This window comes from Castor canadensis, chromosome 3 (genome assembly GCF_047511655.1).
Source record: "Castor canadensis chromosome 3, mCasCan1.hap1v2, whole genome shotgun sequence".
Lineage (NCBI taxonomy): Eukaryota > Metazoa > Chordata > Mammalia > Rodentia > Castoridae > Castor > Castor canadensis.
Window position 1 is genome coordinate 132,859,224 of NC_133388.1, and position 20,231 is coordinate 132,879,454.

A 20,231-nucleotide genomic window follows, 5' to 3' on the forward strand; every position below is an offset into this window, starting at 1 on the left:
AGAGTATTAATAACAATCTATGCCATGCAATAAAAGTTGAGCCTTTGAAAATGAAAGGCTTTTAGTTTTAGCAACTGCAGTGGCTTATCTCTAATAAAACATGTTAAGGCTATGCATATTTGTTCCTATTTAGGGGAAATGGAAAAGACAAGCCAAAGACCTAGAGAAGACAAACCAAACAAAAAATGTGCTCAGAGTCTTCTTAACAAAGTCTCTGAGGTAACAATGAAGGAACAGTGATTAATTAAATCTGCCTAGTAGCTTTTCTCACATAAATGCACCAAATATCAGTGCAACCAACTACATTTAAAAACTCTTAAAAGCACAGATAGACTGACACAATAATAGTGGGAGACTTCATTACTCCACTCTCACCAATAGATAGGTAATCCAGATAAAAACATCAACAAACCTCAGAATGAATTGACATAATAGAACAAGTGGACTTAACAAACATCTACAAAGTATTTCATCCAACTAATGCAAAATACACATTCTTCTCAACAGCCCATGAAACTTTATCCAAAATAGATGATATTTTAAGATACATATAAAGATATTGTAAGAAAGTTGAAATAACTCCCTGTATTCTATCAGGCTATACCAGAATAAAACCAGAACTAAACAGCAAAAGAAACAACAAAAAATATTCAAACACATGGAGACTGAAAAACACATTGTTGAGTGTGTTCAATGATTATTGAAGAAATAAGGGGGAAAATCAAAAATGTCCTAGAATTTAATGAAAATGAAAGTACAATAGTAAGTATATGGAAATATAATAAGAAGAAGGGGCCTCATAGGTAACAAAGACCTAACAATGCAAAGTGGCTTTGGCATTGGATAATAGGTAAAAGCTGAAAATTTTTTGAGGCACATGCTCAAAAAGGCCCAGATTGCTTTAAAAAAAAAAAAAAACTATTGCTAAAAACATGAATTTTAAGGTGTTTTTGGTGAGGTCTCAGAAGGAAATGAGAAATGAGTTGCTGGGAACTAGAATAAACTAATTCTTATTCTACAGTAACAGACAATTTGGCTAAATTTTGTTCTGCTTTTCAATGATGAAAACAATTGTTAGTTATGAACATAGGTATTTAGCTGAGGAAATTTCCAAGCCAGTTTTCTCCTTGTTCCTTATGCCAAAATTCAAAGGGAACACTTGATGACTTGGGAAATTCTCAGTCATCCTACACACCATGCTATGGCAGCAAGGTGATGATTTGAACAACCTCTTACTAAAGAAACTAGGCCTGCAGTTTACTAATTCAATCAACAAACTCCGAAGAATTCAGGAACAGAGATTGAGTCATCCAGGAAGGGTCTATGCAGAAACCTTGTGTCTAATGCAGACACCCTTTTTTTTTTTCATTTTTCTTTTATCATTCATATGTGCATACAAGGCTTGGTTCATTTCTCCCCCCTGCCCCCACCCCCTCCCTTACCACCCACTCCACCCCCTCCCGCTTCCCCCCTTCAATACCCAGCAGAAACTATTTTGCCCTTATTTCTAATTTTGTTGTAGAGAGAGTATAAGCAATAATAGGAAGGAACAAGGGGTTTTGCTGGTTGAGACAAGGATAGCTATACAGGGCATTGACTCACATTGATTTCCTGTGCGTGGGTGTTACCTTCTAGGTTAATTCTTTTTGATCTAACCTTTTCTCTAGTTCCTGGTCCCCTTTTCCTATTGGCCTCAGTTGCTTTAAGGTATCTGCTTTAGTTTCTCTGCGTTAAGGGCAACAAATGCTAGCTAGTTTTTTAGGTGTCTTACCTATCCTCACCCCTCCCTTGTGTGCTCTCGCTTTTATCATGTGCTCATAGTCCAATCCCCTTGTTGTGTTTGCCCTTGATCTAATGTCCACATATGAGGGAGAACATATGATTTTTGGTCTTTTGAGCCAGGCTAACCTCACTCAGAATGATGTTCTCCAATTCCATCCATTTACCAGCGAATGATAACATTTCGTTCTTCTTCATGGCTGCATAAAATTCCATTGTGTATAGATACCACATTTTCTTAATCCATTCGTCAGTGCTGGGGCATCTTGGCTGTTTCCATAACTTGGCTATTGTGAATAGTGCCGCAATAAACATGGATGTGCAGGTGCCTCTGGAGTAACAGTCTTTTGGGTATATCCCCAAGAGTGGTATTGCTGGATCAAATGGTAATCGATGTCTAGCTTTTTAAGTAGCCTCCAAATTTTTTTCCAGAGTGGTTGTACTAGTCTACATTCCCACCAACAGTGTAAGAGGGTTCCTTTTTCCCTAATGCGGATACCCTTGACATCCATAAATGACCAACCAGTTTTCAAGATTAAAAGACATAGGAGGAAGGAAGGAAAATGACTCCAAGGGTCACAGAAGGTGGAGTCACTGTGACAGTGGCTGAAAGATAGATTATTACTCTAGCAGGGCCCAAAGCACAAGCATTAAGCCATGAAGGATGACTGTCAGGTCTTGAATTCTGATGGAATTTGCCCTGCTGGGATCCAGACTTGTTTGGAAGATGTGACATTCCCTCTAATTGCTTCCTTTTGGAATGGAAGTGCCTGTTCCATGCTTAACCCCGCATTGTATTTTGCATATAGATGCTTGTTTTCTAGTTTCATAGATATGTATACAGAAAGGAATTTTGGCCAAAGATGAATCACACAGAGTCTCACCCATACTTAAATAATATAGAAGATGAGATTTAGACTTTTTGGGAGATTATTATATTTGAATGAGATTTGAAACTTAAAGTTGATGCTGAAATGGTTAGGATTCTGGGGGATGCTGGGATCAGATAAATGCATTTTGCAATAGGAAGGATATGAATTTTCAGGGTCTAGAAAGCAAACTGCTGTGGGTTGAAATCAGTCAAATGTAATGGGTGGTGGCCTTATAAGAAGAGAAAAGACACATGGACATAGAGGGAATAATGCCATGTGAAGTCTGAGGCAGAGACAATAAGAACTGTCCAATAAGACAAAGCTAAACAAGGATATCACAATAGAAGATGGACAATAATATGAACAGGAAATTCATTAAAATAAAAAAGTAACACAAGTAGCCAAGAAAATATGTAACTTTTCTTGTCACTAAATATAGGCAAATCAAAACAAGATACTTTTTCACCTATCAGAATGGCAAAACTCACTAGCTTTAACTTATCTACTGTCATGAAAATGTAAAGAAATGGACTTGCTCATACACTGTTTGACATCAGCATAGTTTTATACACCATTCTGAATAGCAACTTGCCAACATTTATGAAAATTTATAGTGCACATACCACATATACTCACAAAGATGTCGAACTATTTCACTTCAAAAGTGCAAATTTGGAAATAATCTTATGTATTTTAATATGGAATTTCTATAAATCAAATCCAGAAGTTGGAGCCAGGGGAAGGAAGATATTACCTGATCATTTTTATACTTGCCTACACAATTTCATTTTTACCATGTGCTATATTACTTTTAGCTGCTTAAACATCTAAGTATGTAAAAAGAAACAGACAAAATTTTACATAATGAATTCTATATTATAGATATAAAAGATCTTTAAGAATATGGGAATATAGGAAAACTAGGTCTGAATTCTTGTGATTATAAAAATTCTCTCTAGAGTTATTATTCTACATTTATAATTCTTTATAATCACATGTCAACTGTTCTTCACAATAGACTGTAAGCAATTTACAGACAGAAAAATCCTTGATTTACCTACAAGCAGTGCTAAGCAAGAATGACTGAACCATTCCTAGAAATCAATACATTGGGACTATACAGCACCACAATGAATTTTGTATCACTGGTCACAAAATGGCTTGACTTTTCTATTAGCTTGAATATGTTCATTGTGAAGATTAGAAAGTAGTAGAAGGAAATGTCAAGGTTTCTCAGAACCATGTTAAGAACTAGATTCTGAAACACGATTTTAAGTTAACATTCAGTTTCTTTGCTCAGAAAAATGTATTTCTCATGTGGTTTTCTTTTTTATGAGAACAAAATCAGACATTTGTTAAGCACAGTGCCTGATACATAATTGCCACTCAAAAAAGTAAAATTATTATAATTTTAACTGTTACAGAATTATCTCTTTTGTATCAATTAGAGCACATACTCAACAGAGGCAAGATTGCTCCCAAAATTGTTTCTTGGAGGGCAAAAAATAATAAATATTACAACAGTTTGTGGCCCTCTAAAACCCAAAGACATCTGACAAAATATTATTCCTTAGTATTTAATTCCTCTTATTATCAAGAGGCAATAATGGAAAATAATTGAGAAACTAATTAATTAAGCTACTTAAAATTATATTTAAAGATTTTTGTCAACCTTATAAATTTCAAACAAAATTATCACATAATGGAAATTAATCTACTGAAGTACAAAATTAGAAAAACAGTGCCTGTGCTGTCAATACACCTGAATGATTGCAATTCATATACACAACAATCAAAAAAAAGGAAAGGAAAGATATCAGCCTCCAGGACATAGCTATGTAGCCACTGAATTGCAGAAGTGTCTATAAGGAAAAAAGTTTTATTAGTGAGGATTAGCCAAATAAAAATCACAAATACTTGGGGTTAATCCATTGTTCAACACTGGAAATAAAACTCAAAGCAAGGCAATCAGCAAAGATTGTTTAATCTTAGCTACTGTGCTTTGGAGAAAATTGATTGTGTGAATCAGAAGGAGCCATAAAATAAATAACTTCTGAGTAGTTCAAGATATAGAACAAATGAAAGATAATTCTGTTTCTGTTTTCATGCCAGAAAAGCCTTCATTTCTGCTCCTTGCCTCTTAACACAGCAAAATACCAATTTGAATGTCCAGACATTGATCCACTGCATTACAAATGAGTAGAGTCATTGTATGTAGTTCTCACCGACTCTCTTCCGCACACTGTCTCTTTGCATTTAGTTAACTTGATTCTTCCACACTGCCTCTTTGCATTTAGTTAACTTGATTCCTCCATCTTTCTGTGGTCTCTCTTTTCATTCAGGAATACCAGTCCAAAGCTAGTTCTCTGGCTATAGATATAAATTCATCTACAGATGGAGGAAATTCCAAGTTAAGCACTCAAGCCTTTAGTTTTCAGCTGCTGAGCAGAATTTAAAGAGGAAATGAAAGCACCTAGACTAGCAAAAGCAATTGTGAAAGGGAATAAGGTTGAAAATTTTAACTTCTTAGTCTCAAGGAGTATTATATAACTATAAAAAGCAAGACAGTATATTTTGGCATACAAATAGATAAATCAATGAAGTTGAAAAAACAGAATTTGATTTTCACCAAAAGTTTATCCATTTTAATTCAAGGTATTCAATGGAGAAAAGATAGTCTTTAAAAAAAATGTGCCAGAATAATTGGACATCCATATGAAATAAAAGGAATCTCAACCCTAACTTCCCACCATATATAAAAAACAAAATAGTTCAAAATGGGACAAATAGACCCAATATAATTATCAACTAAAATTATGAAATTCCTAAAACAAAACAAAGAAAAAATTTTATCATTAGGATAAGCAGAGATTTATTAGATAGGACTTGAAAAACATGAATCATAGAAGTAAAATTAATGAATTGGACTTTTCTAAGAGAAAAAAACTTACTGAAAGTCCCCACCACTAATGAAATGAAAAGCAACCTGTTAGATAAGGAGAAAAAGTGTGTGAAACATACTTCTAAATATACTGTACCCGTAATATATAAAGAACTCTTGCAATTCTATACTTCAAATAGAAAATAGAAAATAAGATTTTAAAGGCCACTGGGCCACAAAAGTCATCTAAAGATGTTCAACATCATTAAGAAAATGCAAACTGCCAGGCACAGGTGGTTCACCTCTGTAATCATAGCTATTCAGGAGGCAGAGATTAGGAGGATTACAATTCAAAGCCAGCTTGGGCAAAATAGTTCTCAAGATCCTATCTCAAAAAAAAACCCATCACAAAAAAAATAGAAGGAGACTACTGGAGTGGCTCAAGTTGTAGGCCTTGAGTTCAAGCCCCAGTACTGCGAAAAAAAAAGAAAAAGAAAATATAAATTAAAATCACAAAAAGATACTACTGAACACATAGCAGAGTGGTTAAAACTTGAAAGAATAGTAATACCAAGTATAAGCAAGACAACACAACAACTAGGACTCACATACACTGCTGGTAGGGGATCTAAAATGATACACCTACTTTTTAAAGCTGTTGACAATTTCTTATAAAGTTAAAATACAGCTAACCATAAAAGCTAGCAATTTCACTCTTAAGATATTTATGTAGGAATAATAAGAAACATATATTCTGCAAAAAAGACTTGTACATGATTTTTTTTATATACCTTATATTCCTAATAGCCAAAAATAAGTGCACATTTGTTACTGGGTGAGAAAATTGTGATAGTTACACAGAATGTATGTGTGGATGAAAAACAAACTATAGACAATATTAGAACTCAAAATCACTTTCTGAGGGCTAGGCAAAAGGTGGAAGGGATTGGCTGCAAAGGGGTATAAAAAGTACTTTTTAGGGTGGTAGAAATGTCCTATGCCTTGATCATAGTGGTGGTTATTTAAATACATATATTTGTCAAACCCGATTAAATCATACATTTGAAACTGAGGAAATTTATTGAATGTAAATTATACTTGAATAAAGTTTATTCTAAAAAATACTGAGAATCAAATAGAAAACTAATGAATTATTCCCCAAGTTCCTCATCCATGGGTGATAATCATAATAGGAAGTCTCAAATGAAAAGAAAAAGAAACAGAAGTGAAAGAAAATCAAAGAAATAATGTAAAACAAATTCCCCAAACTGAAGAATACGGGTGCTGAATGCCTAGTACAATACATGGAAAAAATACTTACATAAATATATAACATTGTGATATTTCAAAATATCAGAATAAACAGAAGGTCTTAAAAGTTCTTAACAAAGTAGATAGGGGCCAGGCACCAGTGGCTCACACCTGTCAGGAGGCAGAGATGAGAAAGATCGTGGTTCAAAGCCAGTTGGGTAAATAGTACCATGAGATCCTATCTTGAAAAAACCCTTCACAAAAAAGGGCTGGTGGAGTGGCTCAAGATGTAGGCTCTGAGTACTGCAAAAACAAAAAAAAAGAAAGAAAGAAAAAAGCAAGCAAGCAGAGAGGGAAGATACCACATGCATAGGAGCAAAAATGAAGATGGCATAGTACTTTTTACATTGAGACTGAAAGATGGATAAAAGATAAGTGATGAGCTTTCAAATTTTGAGTTATTTCTAACCTATAATGCCATATAATTTTATCAGCTAAGCACAAGGATATAGGTGTTTTCATACACCTTTTCATATACTCAAATTTTTCAAAAATGCCTCCATGTACTCATTCTTACAAGCTATCAGAATCTGCTCTGTTAAAACTAAGGCCTTAACTAAAAGTAAGCATGGGTTTCAAGAAAAAGGACTTTGAATATAGAGAAGAAAAGGAAATTTCTAGGATATTGCTGAAGGACAGCTCTAGATTGATGGTTGTACAGCAAGCCCAGAGCAAAAACAATCCCCTATGGAAGATATGGAGGGAGGAGGTGAGAAGGAGCTTTCTGAGGAATGTTTCCAAGAAAAATAATGCCCCCAGGGGGCAGAAAAACCCACAGGAACTGATATGCACTTCTATCCTGGCAGAGACATACAGTCTTAGGGAAGGGTTTAGTAATGAATGAGTGAGAGTCAATTTTTATCTCCAAGGAAAACAAAAGTAGCTCAAGAAAGGAAATGTAACCAGAATACACTAAAAGCCTAAGCTGAGGAAAATGTTTACATGGTTATAAGGTCTGATTTAATAAAAAGTATAACATTACTGGGAAGAACAGGGACAGAAAATGGGAGGTTGGAGGTAAAAGATATCAACAGACAAAAATCTGAAATGGAAAATAGTATTCTTTTTAAATAAAGAAATAAGCAGCAGAAGAAAGGATGAAAATTTTTAAAGGAAAGCTAAAGGGACAGAAAGTAAGACTATTTTAAGCACTGGATTTGATTAAAACTGGTTATAAGATATATAACTTTGATAAGAAATAAAAACAGAGGGATTCACCAATCAGAGAAATAAAACTCTGAGCTGCATTGCCTGCCAGGGCAGATCTGTTGTCTGCTTTGGGCTTTTAAAGCCAGGCAGAAACTAGTGGGTCAGCTGTCTGCATGTAGTCTGGTCCAATTAGGCATACACTATTGTCCCTATCTCACTCGGGACCACCTAAGGGTTAAGTCAGTCCCACCAAGACATTACACATCACTCCACATACATCTTATCAAATCAGATACTTCATTTCAACCCAATTCATTGTGCCAGGTCAAGGTCTACGATGTATGTATGCCTAGTGGGTGAACCACACAGGGCATACTGGGCTGAAGCTAACATTTACCTTCTGAAAGAATAGAGCACAAGGCTGAATCTCCATAATGGTACACTATACCACACCTTCTGAAAGGGTGGCAGGACAGAGCTCATTGTGCACATTTGTATATACTAAGTGAGCAGGAAGAAAATAAGAAAAGTCACAAAGTGACAAATTTAGAGAACTTTTGATTAGCCACATCATTCTTCAGGAGTCACAACTAATTGGCCTATATTTAAATGTGAGTCTAAGACAATTCCAATGCCATTCAAATGACATCAAATTATTACTCTGGTTTGTCCACACCACATTCATGATAATAAGTAGGATATACATTTATATAAGTATTGTAATTTTATTGTTATGGTTTCTTTTTAATTTGGTCTTAAGGTCTCTCTCATGAAAGTGGCTATAAGCTCTGGCCCTTCCCTGATGGAATCTAAAGGACTTGATCATGGATGTTACAGTGTTGCCTTTCATGGGGCTTTTTTTTTTTTTTGGTGGTAGTGATGTTTGAACCCAGGGCCTTGCATTTGCTAAGCAGGTACTCTATCACTTGAGCCACACCTCCGGTTCTTTTTCTTTAGTTATTTTTCTAATAGGGTCACACATTTTCGCCTATGCAGGCCTGGACTGTGGCATTCCTATTTCTGCCTCCCCCACAGCTGGAAGGATAGGCACATGTCACCATGCCCAGATGGGGTCTCACTAACTTTTTGCCCTGGCTAGCCTCAAATTTCAGTCCTCCTGATCACAGGGACTACAGGTGCGAGCCACTATACCTGGCCCCATGCGATACTTCTTTATCCTGGCAGATAACCTATGTCTAACTCACGACCAAGTGTCCTTCCACAGGAAATTTTTTTTTATTGGCAGGCATTCTTGTGGCTCTTATCTGACCTATATCCAATTTGTTTCTGTCAAGATAGCCACTCTCTAAGAACATTAACTGGAAAGAAGGTTGAAGGTTAGGTTGGACTATGGGTATATGAGGTAGACATAATGAGGAAGTAAAATCAAAATAAATGAAACAGATCAATTTATTATTTGCAGTTCCAAGAGAGGGTAAGTTTGTAGATTTAACAATTAAAAGGGATCAGTTCTTTCCTTCACTCATAAATACACTCGAAGTGTGTACTTATTTTCATGACTTTGATAGCAACCATTAGTTATATCATAGTCAGTAGCTATGGAGTGAGACAGCTTCTGGGTCAGTGAGGAACAAGGCTATCTGGCAAACAACTACCTGGAGAGGTAAGGTTTTAACTAGGCCAAGGGTGACAGGACAGGATTGGTATTCAAATAGCTTATGTCAGGCTTAAAATGAATGCCCAAACAATAGCTATGTTAAATAAATTTATGACCTTAAGCATATACATATATTTGAGTATTCATATATAATGGTAAGTATTACATTTAATGTCACCCATTTGTTGTTAATCACGTTCAGTATTGATACAACGAATTCCTATAATGTGCAAGTAAGTCATGTTTTATCATGAACTCAACATTCCATTTTAATTTACTTGGTTTTATTGATTCACCTAAGCTTTAAGCAATCTTACTTAGGTAGCAATCTACAGACTCCAACCATTCATCAATATTAGTGTTACAAAAGATAAGAACTATTCTCAAGAGAGAAAATAATTAAATGATTTTTACTCCATTGCCTTTGTCATTTTTTTGCAATGCTGTTTTTTGTCATGATAGTATCTATGCATGAATCAGAAGTAAATATCGATAAGGTATTGAAGTATCTATGCATAGAAAAAAGGCTGATGAGCACATCCTTCAGGAAGGATTATAATTATTAAAAGACCAATCACTATATATTTCATCTAAAGTCTATGCTGAACATTGTTTATCATCCAGAACAATAGAATGATCTGCTCCAAACCTTCAAACACACTAAGACTTGTGCCTGTTTGAAGGTTTGTTTTGTTTGTTAATTTTAGAAAACTTTTTCAGTCATACATTGTTACATCTTAGGGACATTCTTTTAATAACTTAGCACATAAGTCATTGAAGGATAAAACCTTTGTAGGAAAAATTATGAAATACCTCAAAATGGACAAAAAAATATGCCATGTCAAGCACTCTTGACAAACTTCCTTCTTGACAAACTCTGGTTTTCATTATCTTACAACCCTGTAAGTTGTAAAACACAGATAACAGAAATTATTCTTATATGCAAATTATAAATTAGTTATGTCCAGTAGAATGAAATTAGCTATTGTCCAAGATAGGCCCCTCTTCATTCCAGCATCTTATTTACCTATTTTTGATGATACTGTAAATTCTCCTTTGAACTCATTAAAATATGCTAAGGGTCCCTTACTTACAATTGTTGGCACATGTTCATGTTATACGTGTATGGAACTCATGATTTGCTTTAAAAATTATCCTTTATTACCTTAATGGACACAACAGTGCACTAGTAGGGAAAAGCACTCTACTTTGGATTAAAATAGCTTTGATTTACTGTGCTACCCTAGAGAATTAGGGAATTTCTCAACCTTAATAAAATGATAAAAAGTAACTTTATATTTTCAGGGTAGATCTGTATACAGAGGATCATACCACAAAACTCAGGGCTATATATGAGGACCAAATACACACATGAAAGTGCTTCTTTATTGATACCCTTCTATGAGCCTTAGTTTCCACCTCTCCCACTCCCCCACCCCAACTTTGGCTACATAACAGGTACATAAGATGCTTTTGCTGAAAAGCACTGACTACTTACTTAGGCCTACAATTAAGTAAGAACAGGAGAAAAGCTTGGCATCTTGGACTCCATTTTGTATGTCTTTGCTCTGAGCCATTTTCTATGTAGTCACTTTACAATCACCTTGGTTCCAGAAAGGACAGGACTGACAGATAACATCCTTATAAGATATATTCAGGAACTACCCATAAGAAACAACAGAGACAACCCCATCAGGGCAGACCACCTCGACTAGCCAACAATGACTTGTTTTACCTGACCAGATTGCCCCCTTCAAGTGATGGCAGCAACAACAACTTTTTCTGGAACCTCTCCATAATGATCAACCAGGCCATACTTTGACCAGGACTGAACTATGCACACCTTTTACTCCATGCCCCTAATGCCTACATAAATCTAAAGATCATGTCTATATCTTGAAGACAGCTGAAGAGGAACTGAAGTGCTTTCTTCCCATGGCATGGTCATGCCATGTAATAAACTTCCTTATTCTGCCCTTCACTGTGTCTCTTCATTTGGTATATAGGGACCAGTGGCTGGAACTGATGTGGAATCCCAGAAGTTTGGGCCTAGGCCCTGCCTAAAACTCCAGTTTCAGCCTCACTAAAGATACTGCTACTCATCTGAGTAAATTATTGTGAGAACTGACTGAAATATATATACAGAGCCTAGAGTAACATTTGGCACCTAACAGGGATCAAAATGTTAATTGCCTTTACCTTATATCTATCCCTTATAAAAGGTCATATTAATAAATGTCAATTATATTTATTTTAAATATAGTAGCACCCAACAGACCTAAAAACGTATTTGGCACTGTGTGCCAACATCTATGCTAAGAGTTTATAAGCTCTCTGATATTTCTCTCATAATCTTAAAAGGTAGTTCCTCATGATGGCTTTAAAGTACCGGGCCCATTTTATGGATGAGGAGACCCACAAAACAAATGCCACAAACATGATGTGGCTTCAACACTTAAGTTTAAACCTTGAAATTGGGGCATGTGGTTTGTGCCACTGAAGTATGAGATCAACTACCTGAAAGTATCATGTAAAAATTACCCCTACCAGGAGCATGGTGATAGAGAAAGGATAAGTAAGGGAGGGGTTAATTTGATTAAAACACAATATATACAGGCCTGAAATACCAAAGCAAAACCCCATGGACCATTAATATACACTTAATGAAACCTATTGAAACTGTTCTGGAAATGGGTAGGGGGAAACAGGGAGAATGATGGAGGGGGTAAATTTAACTAAGATATATTATAAGCACATATGTAAATATCACAATGTATCCTCCTGTACAATATATGCTAATAAAATGTTTTAATTAATCCTACATACAAAGACCCATTAACCAAGATTTACCTTGCATTAAGATTTTAAATGGCTCCTACCCTTCTCAAAATGTGCTTTCGTTAGGATCTATAATTCTTGACAGTTGGCATTTTACTTTTCAGTCCTCTTCTTTGGACTGCAACTCCTTAATACCAGTAGTATATTCTGAAAACTACTATACTTCCTGGACTTAGTATTTGGGGGTTGCCTACACCATCAGGCTCTTAACCTTCTTCTGAGCAGCAACAGGCACCCCAGAGACTACCCTCAATGTTTTATGCACTCCCCTAAGCTATAAAAGTCTCCTCAAGATGCCTGAGCTTGACTGTGCATTACATAGCTGCCATCTAGTGGTCATAAACAAAATTTCACCACTCCACCTCGGGACCAGAGACCCTGAAAACAGGTAAGAAGTACATTACAAGTCATACATTATTAATTCATGATTATAACTCCAGTTGCCTCTTCCAGATATTATCAGGGTCACACAGGACATTGTTTCATGTAGTATTATTGCCCAAAACCATACAGCGCATGCCTTATGTTTCTTAAACCTCTTGGTGGTTGTGATTTTCCCAATCTCCTTAGTATACCTAAATATCACACTCTTTCCAAATTGAAAAGAAAATGTCTTTGCTCTCTGCCCTAAAGAATGAGGGCTAATGTTTTTAAACATTTTGCCTCTCCTTCCTTATGTGAGAAAAATAAAGGTGTAGTATAAAGACCATTGATGTTTTTAGTATAAAAGAATAGATTCAAATCCTGTAATGCTACCTACTGTACACTAATAGTAAAAGTAATTTATTTCCCTGCTCCTAAATTCCCTATGTTAAAAAATGAATAATAATAGGAGACAGAATAGGAGGATTGTGGTCCTGGGCCAGCCCAGGCAAAAGCACAAGACCCTATCTGACAAACTAAAAGCAAAAGGAGACAAGATAAACTGCTTGCCTACCTAGAGCAAGGCTTGCCTACCAAGTGAGTTCAATCTCCAATACTGATCAAAAATAGAAATAACCCTAAACTCACAGTCTTTACAAGGAAGGATTACATAAGAAACACATAAGTTTACCAAAACTCATGGCACACAATGGACACAAAATTAATGCTATCTTCTCCCCTATTCTTTTTCTAAGCTTTCTGTTTTATTCACTACAATTTCTCACTGCTCACTACAGGTATTTACACATTAAAACTTTCTATTTTGATTACAAATACACATAGGCAACAACTTCCTTAATAGAAATCAAATGGCTCAGCAACTAAGAGAAAGGACTGACAAATGGGACTGCATGAAACTAAAATGCTTCTGTACAACAAAAGACATGATCACCAGATTGAAGAGGCATCTAAAGAATAATAGAAAATATTACACTTATCCCAAAACCAGGCAAAGACACCTCCGAAAAGGAGAACTATAGGCCAATCTCCTTCATGAACATTGATGCAAAAATCCTCAACAAAATAATGGCAAATCGAATTCAGCAACACATCAAAAAGATTATTCACCACGACCAGGTAGGCTTCATCCCAGGGATGCAGGGGTGGTTCAACATACGAAAATCAAAAAACGTAATAAACCACATTAACAGAAGCAAAGACAAAAACCACTTGATCATCTCAATAGATGCAGAAAAAGCCTTTGATAAGATCCAACATCATTTCATGATAAAAGCTCTAAGAAAACTAGGAATAGAAGGAAAGTTCCTCAACATTATAAAAGCTATATATGACAAACCTACAGCCAGCATTATACTTAACGGAGAAAAATTAAAACCATTCCCTCTAAAATCAGGAACCAGACAAGGATGCCCACTATCTCCACTCCTATTCAACAGAGTACTGGAATTCCTAGCCAGAGCAATTAGGCAAGAAGAAGGAATAAAAGGAATACAAATAGGTAAAGAAACTGTCAAAATATCCCTATTTGCAGATGACATGATCCTATACCTTAAAGACCCAAAAAACTCTACTCAGAAGCTTCTAGACATCATCAATAGCTATAGCAAGGTAGCAGGATATAAAATCAACATAGAAAAATCATTAGCATTTCTATACACTAACAAGGAGCAAACGGAAAAAGAATGTATGAAAACAATTCCATTTACAATAGCCTCAAAAAAAATCAAATACCTAGGTGTAAACCTAACAAAAGATGTGAAAGACCTCTACAAGGAAAACTATGCACTTCTGAAGAAAGAGATTGAGGAAGACTATAGAAAGTGGAGAGATCTCCCATGCTCATGGATTGGTAGAATCAACATAGTAAAAATGTCAATACTCCCCAAAGTAATCTACATGTTTAATGCAATTCCCATCAAAATTCCAATGACATTCATTAAAGAGAATGAAAAATCTACTGTGAAATTTATATGGAAACACAAGAGGCCACGAATAGCCAAGGCAATACTCAGTCAAAAGAACAATACAGGAGGTATCACAATACCTGACTTCAAACTATATTACAAAGCAATAACAATAAAAACAGCATGGTACTGGCACAAAAACAGACATGAAGACCAGTGGAACAGAATAGAGGATCCAGATATGAAGCCACACAACTATAAGCAACTTATCTTTGACAAAGGAGCTAAAAATATACAATGGAGAAATAGCAGCCTCTTCAACAAAAACTGCTGGGAAAACTGGTTAGCAGTCTGCAAAAAACTGAAACTAGATCCATGTATATCACCCTATACCAAGATTAACTCAAAATGGATCAAGGATCTTAATATCAGACCACAAACTCTTAAGTTGATACAAGAAAGAGTAGGAAATACTCTGGAGTTAGTAGGTATAGGTAAGAACTTTCTCAATGAAACCCCAGCAGCACAGCAACTAAGAGATAGCATAGATAAATGGGACCTCATAAAACTAAAAAGCTTCTGTTCATCAAAAGAAATGGTCTCTAAACTGAAGAGAACACCCACAGAGTGGGAGAAAATATTTGCCAATTATACATCAGACAAAGGACTGATAACCAGAATATACAGGGAACTTAAAAAACTAAATTCTCCCAAAACTAATGAACCAATAAAGAAATGGGCATGTGAACTAAACAGAACTTTCTCAAAAGAAGAAATTCAAATGGCCAGAAAACACATGAAAAAATGCTCACCATCTCTAGCAATAAAGGAAATGCAAATTAAAACCACGCTAAGATTCCACCTCACCCCTGTTAGAATAGCCATCATCAGCAACACCACCAACAACAGGTGTTGGCGAGGATGCGGGGAAAAAGGAACCCTCTTACACTGTTGGTGGGAATGCAGACTAGTACAACCACTCTGGAAAAAAATTTGGAGGCTACTTAAAAAGCTGGACATCGATCTACCATTTGATCCAGCAATACCACTCTTGGGGATATACCCAAAAGACTGTTACTCCAGAGGCACCTGCACATCCATGTTTATTGCGGCACTATTCACAATAGCCAAGTTATGGAAACAGCCAAGATGCCCCAGCACTGACGAACAGATTAAGAAAATGTGGTATCTATACACAATGGAATTTTATGCAGCCATGAAGAAGAACGAAATGTTATCATTCGCTGGTAAATGGATGGAATTGGAGAACATCATTCTGAGTGAGGTTAGCCTGGCTCAAAAGACCAAAAATCATATGTTCTCCCTCATATGTGGACATTAGATCAAGGGCAAACACAACAAGGGGATTGGACTATGAGCACATGATAAAAGCGAAAGCACACAAGGGAGGGGTGAGGATAGGTAATACACCTAAAAAACTAGCTAGCATTTGTTGCCCTTAATGCAGAGAAACTAAAGCAGATACCTTAAAGCAACTGAGGCCAATAGGAAAAGGGGACCAGGAACTAGAGAAAAGGTTAGATCAAAAAGAATTAACCTAGAAGGTAACACCCACGCACAGGAAATCAATGTGAGTCAATGCCCTGTGTAGCTATCCTTATCTCAACCAGCAAAACCCCTTGTTCCTTCCTATTATTGCTTATACTCTCTCTACAACAAAATTTGAGATAAGGGCAAAATAGTTTCTGCTGGGTATTGAAGGGGGGGAGCGGGAGGGGGTGGAGTGGGTGGTAAGGGAGGGGGTGGGGGCAGGGGGGAGAAATGAACCAAGCCTTGTATGCACATATGAATAATAAAAGAAAAATGAAAAAAAAAAGAATAATAGAAAAACTGCCTGCTATACATCTGACAAGGGATTAATAACTAGAATATACAGGAAGCTCAAAAAGCTAAACTCCCCAAAAATCAATGACCTAATGAAGAAATGGGCAAATGAACTGAACATAGCCTTTTCAAAGGAAGAAGTTCAAATGACCAAAAAATACATGAAGAAATGCTCAACATTCCTGGCCATAAAGGAAATGCAAGTCAAAACTTCATTAAGATTCCACCTCACTCCTGTTAGAATGGCTATCATTAAGAACACAACAAATGTTGGTAAGGATGCAAGGAAAAAGGAACCCTCATATACTGCAGGTGGGAATGTAAATTAGTACAACCACTGTGGAAAACAGTATAGAGGCTTCTCAAAAACTGCCATATGATCCAGCAATATCACTCCTAGGAATATACCCAAAGAAACATAACTCAGGCACTTGCACACCCATGTTTATTACAGCATTACTTACAATAGCTAAGCTATAGAAATGGCCAAGATGCCCTATAACTGAGTGGATTTTTAAAATGTAGCATTTCTATACAATGGAATTTTATGCAGCCATGAAGAAGAACGAAACGTTATCATTCGCTGGTAAATGGATGGAATTGGAGAACATCATTCTGAGTGAGGTTAGCCTGGCTCAAAAGACCAAAAATCGTATGTTCTCCCTCATATGTGGACATTAGATCAAGGGCAAACACAACAAGGGGATTGGACTATGAGCACATGATAAAAGCGAGAGCACACAAGGGAGGGGTGAGGATAGGTAAGACACCTAAAAAACTAGCTAGCATTTGTTGCCCTTAATGCAGAGAAACTAAAGCAGATACCTTAAAGCAACTGAGGCCAATAGGAAAAGGAGACCAGGAACTAGAGAAAAGGTTAGATTAAAAAGAATTAACCTAGAAGGTAACACCCACGCACAGGAAATCAATGTGAGTCAATGCCCTGTGTAGCTATCCTTATCTCAACCAGCAAAACCCCTTGTTCCTTCCTATTATTGCTTATACTCTCTCTACAACAAAATTAGAAGTAAGGGCAAAATAGTTTCTGCTGGGTATTGAGGGGGGGGAGCGGGAGGGGGTGGAGTGGGTGGTAAGGGTGGGGGTGGGGGCACGGGGGAGAAATGAACCAAGCCTTGTATGCACATATGAATAATAAAAGAAAAATGAAAAAAAAAAAAAGAATGAAATTTTGTCATTTGCAGGTAAATAGATAGAACAGGAGATCATTTTAAGTGAAGTTAGCCAGGTCCAGAAAACCAAAGGCTACATCTCTTCTCTCATATGTGGAATATAGGCCCGATACAAATGCAAGCAACATTATGAAAAACAAGACATGCTAAGGGAGGTAACTAACAGGACAGGGAGGATAAAAGGACACTGAGGTGAATATGGTTGATGTACTTTCTCTATAAGAATGAATATAGAATTTTAAACCTGTTAAAAGCACCCTAAGAAGGGTACCAAAGTAGAAAGGACAAAAATAGAGGGGATCAACAATTCAGGTTATAATACATATATACATGGAAATGTGACAATGAAACTCCCTGTATAGCTATCTTATACAAACAAAAAAAATGTCTTTTTTCAAAAATGGAGAACAGGAAGGTAAAACAGGCCCTGTCTGAGTGTTGGCACCAGTGGGAGTGGGGATGATGTAGGGAAAAGCTGTAGGAGGGTGAGCATGGTGGAAATGTTGTGTATTCATGTATGAAAATGGAAAATGAGACCTGTTGAAACTATTCCAGGATTGGGAGGAGGGGAAATAAAAGAGAATGATGGAGGGAGTGAATTCAACTATGATGTTTTATAAGAAATTTTGTATATGTCACAATGTAACCCAGGTGCAACAACAACAAAAAAACAAAATAAAAAGGAAGAGGGCATCACTTAATGTAGAAAACGCATACTCTGTGTAGAGGTATTCATCATCTGGTGGTGATTTATAACTTTATGAATTTATGACTGATAGTGAGCTGAAGCCAAAGTTACGCTTTATGTAATTACTTACTTTTAGTTCCTTGATGCCAGATTTGTGTTAATTTACCATCTCCATGATGTGTTGCTCCAAGAACATTAAGCATTATACTTTGACTCAGTTCTAGACAACATAGGTTTTCTAAAGATATATATATATATTGCGGTACTGGGGCTTGAACTCAGGGCCTACACCTTGAGCCACTCCACCAGTCCTTTTTTTGTGAAGGGTTTTTTTCAAGATAGGGCTGGCTTTGAACCGTGATCTGTAGTATCTTACAGTCATAGAGTGGAAAAAAACTTAAAAGATGTCCTGGTGTGCCGGGCACCAGTGGCTCACACCTGTAATCCTAGCTACTCAGGAGGCAGAATTCAGGGGGATCATAGATCAAAGTCAGCCCAGGCAAATAGTTCACAAGACCCTATCTCAAAAAAAACTTCACAAAAAAGGGCTAGTGGACTAGCTAAAGGTGTAGAGCCTGAGTTCAAACCCCAGTACTGAAAAAAATGTTTTCTGGTTAACACTCAGACAATACACTGTAAATGTTAAAAATAATCTGTGATTCATAGTCTAGCTGAATTTATTAATGCTTCTAGGCAATGATGTTTCATTTATGTCCAATGAAATGTTTTATTGAACCATACAAACACAGAAAGAAACATGTCCAAGTTCTTCACACCAATTTTCTTTCAATTTGAAGAGGATTTTGAAGACAACTGTCTATTTTCTTCTCCAGTTTAAATCATTCCAGCTCACTTAATGTTCCTTCAATGTGCCTTTATGTTTCCTCAATTTTTTTCTAACCTCTTCAAATTTCTTGGCATTTTACTAATGTTTAAGAGATTGGAATCTCTTCAAGAAGGGTATTGGACAGGCAGCTTAGTGATGAAATATCTTTTTCATGAGAAAATGGGTGCATCCTGTCCCATGGAAACACTTGAAACTGCATTAGATAGGTGTTCTAATGAAGGAACTAGATTCAACACATTTGGCACGAGAAACCAGGAGATTGTGGTGATCTTTCATTAATACTTTTTTTTATCAAATCAGCATTTAAAATTAATAAATGAAGTACTTTAAAGCTGTATCTATTCCATTTATTCACCAATATAGTCAACATATATTTATACAAAGTTGACAGTATAAAAAAGAAAAAAAGGCATAATTCTTATAGTAGGCATATTTTTGATGCCCTGGGAAAAATATGAGGGATATAAGAAATCATGTAAGTTCAGAACAAAACCACATAAAAACTAATTGCTGAGAAAATGAGGAACAGTGGAATGATGAAAGTAAAATCAGTTTAACCAAAGGTAGGTTTTCTACAATAAGCTTATTTTAAAAGAGTAAGAAAGGAGGTTATCTAGTCTATGTCCATCCCAAGTGCTTAATCTTACTACAAAAGAAATGAATTAACACGGAAAGGTTGTACCAATAATGAAATTATAAGTTATCTTGTTCAATACTGCCTTCCAGATGAGTTAAATCTGAGCCAGGCACCAGCGATTCATACCTGTAACCACAGCTACTTGAGAGGCCAAGATGAGGAGCACTACAATTCAAGGCTAGCCCAGGCAAATAGCTCAGAAGACCCTATCTCCAAAAATAACCAGCGCAAAATGGATTGGAGGTGTGGCTCAAGGGGAAGAGGTCCTGCTTTGCAAGCATAAAACCC

At 36.3% G+C, this 20,231-nt stretch overlaps 1 protein-coding gene across 3 annotated transcripts in view; it reads right to left on the reverse strand.

Moving 5' to 3' along the window:
- Rp1 (RP1 axonemal microtubule associated) overlaps positions 1–20,231 on the reverse strand; it is a 354,819-nt gene that overhangs the window by 325,261 nt on the left and 9,327 nt on the right. Inside the window, exon 4 of one of the 3 annotated variants that reach the window (XM_020154479.2) lies at positions 19,901–20,045. The exons of the other annotated variants lie outside the window; for them this stretch is intronic. Within the exon in view, the coding sequence (XP_020010068.2) occupies positions 20,000–20,045 (46 nt within the window). The 3' untranslated portion in view covers positions 19,901–19,999. Of the gene's footprint in view, positions 1–19,900; positions 20,046–20,231 lie in introns of those variants that run through there. 3 annotated transcript variants of the gene reach the window in all.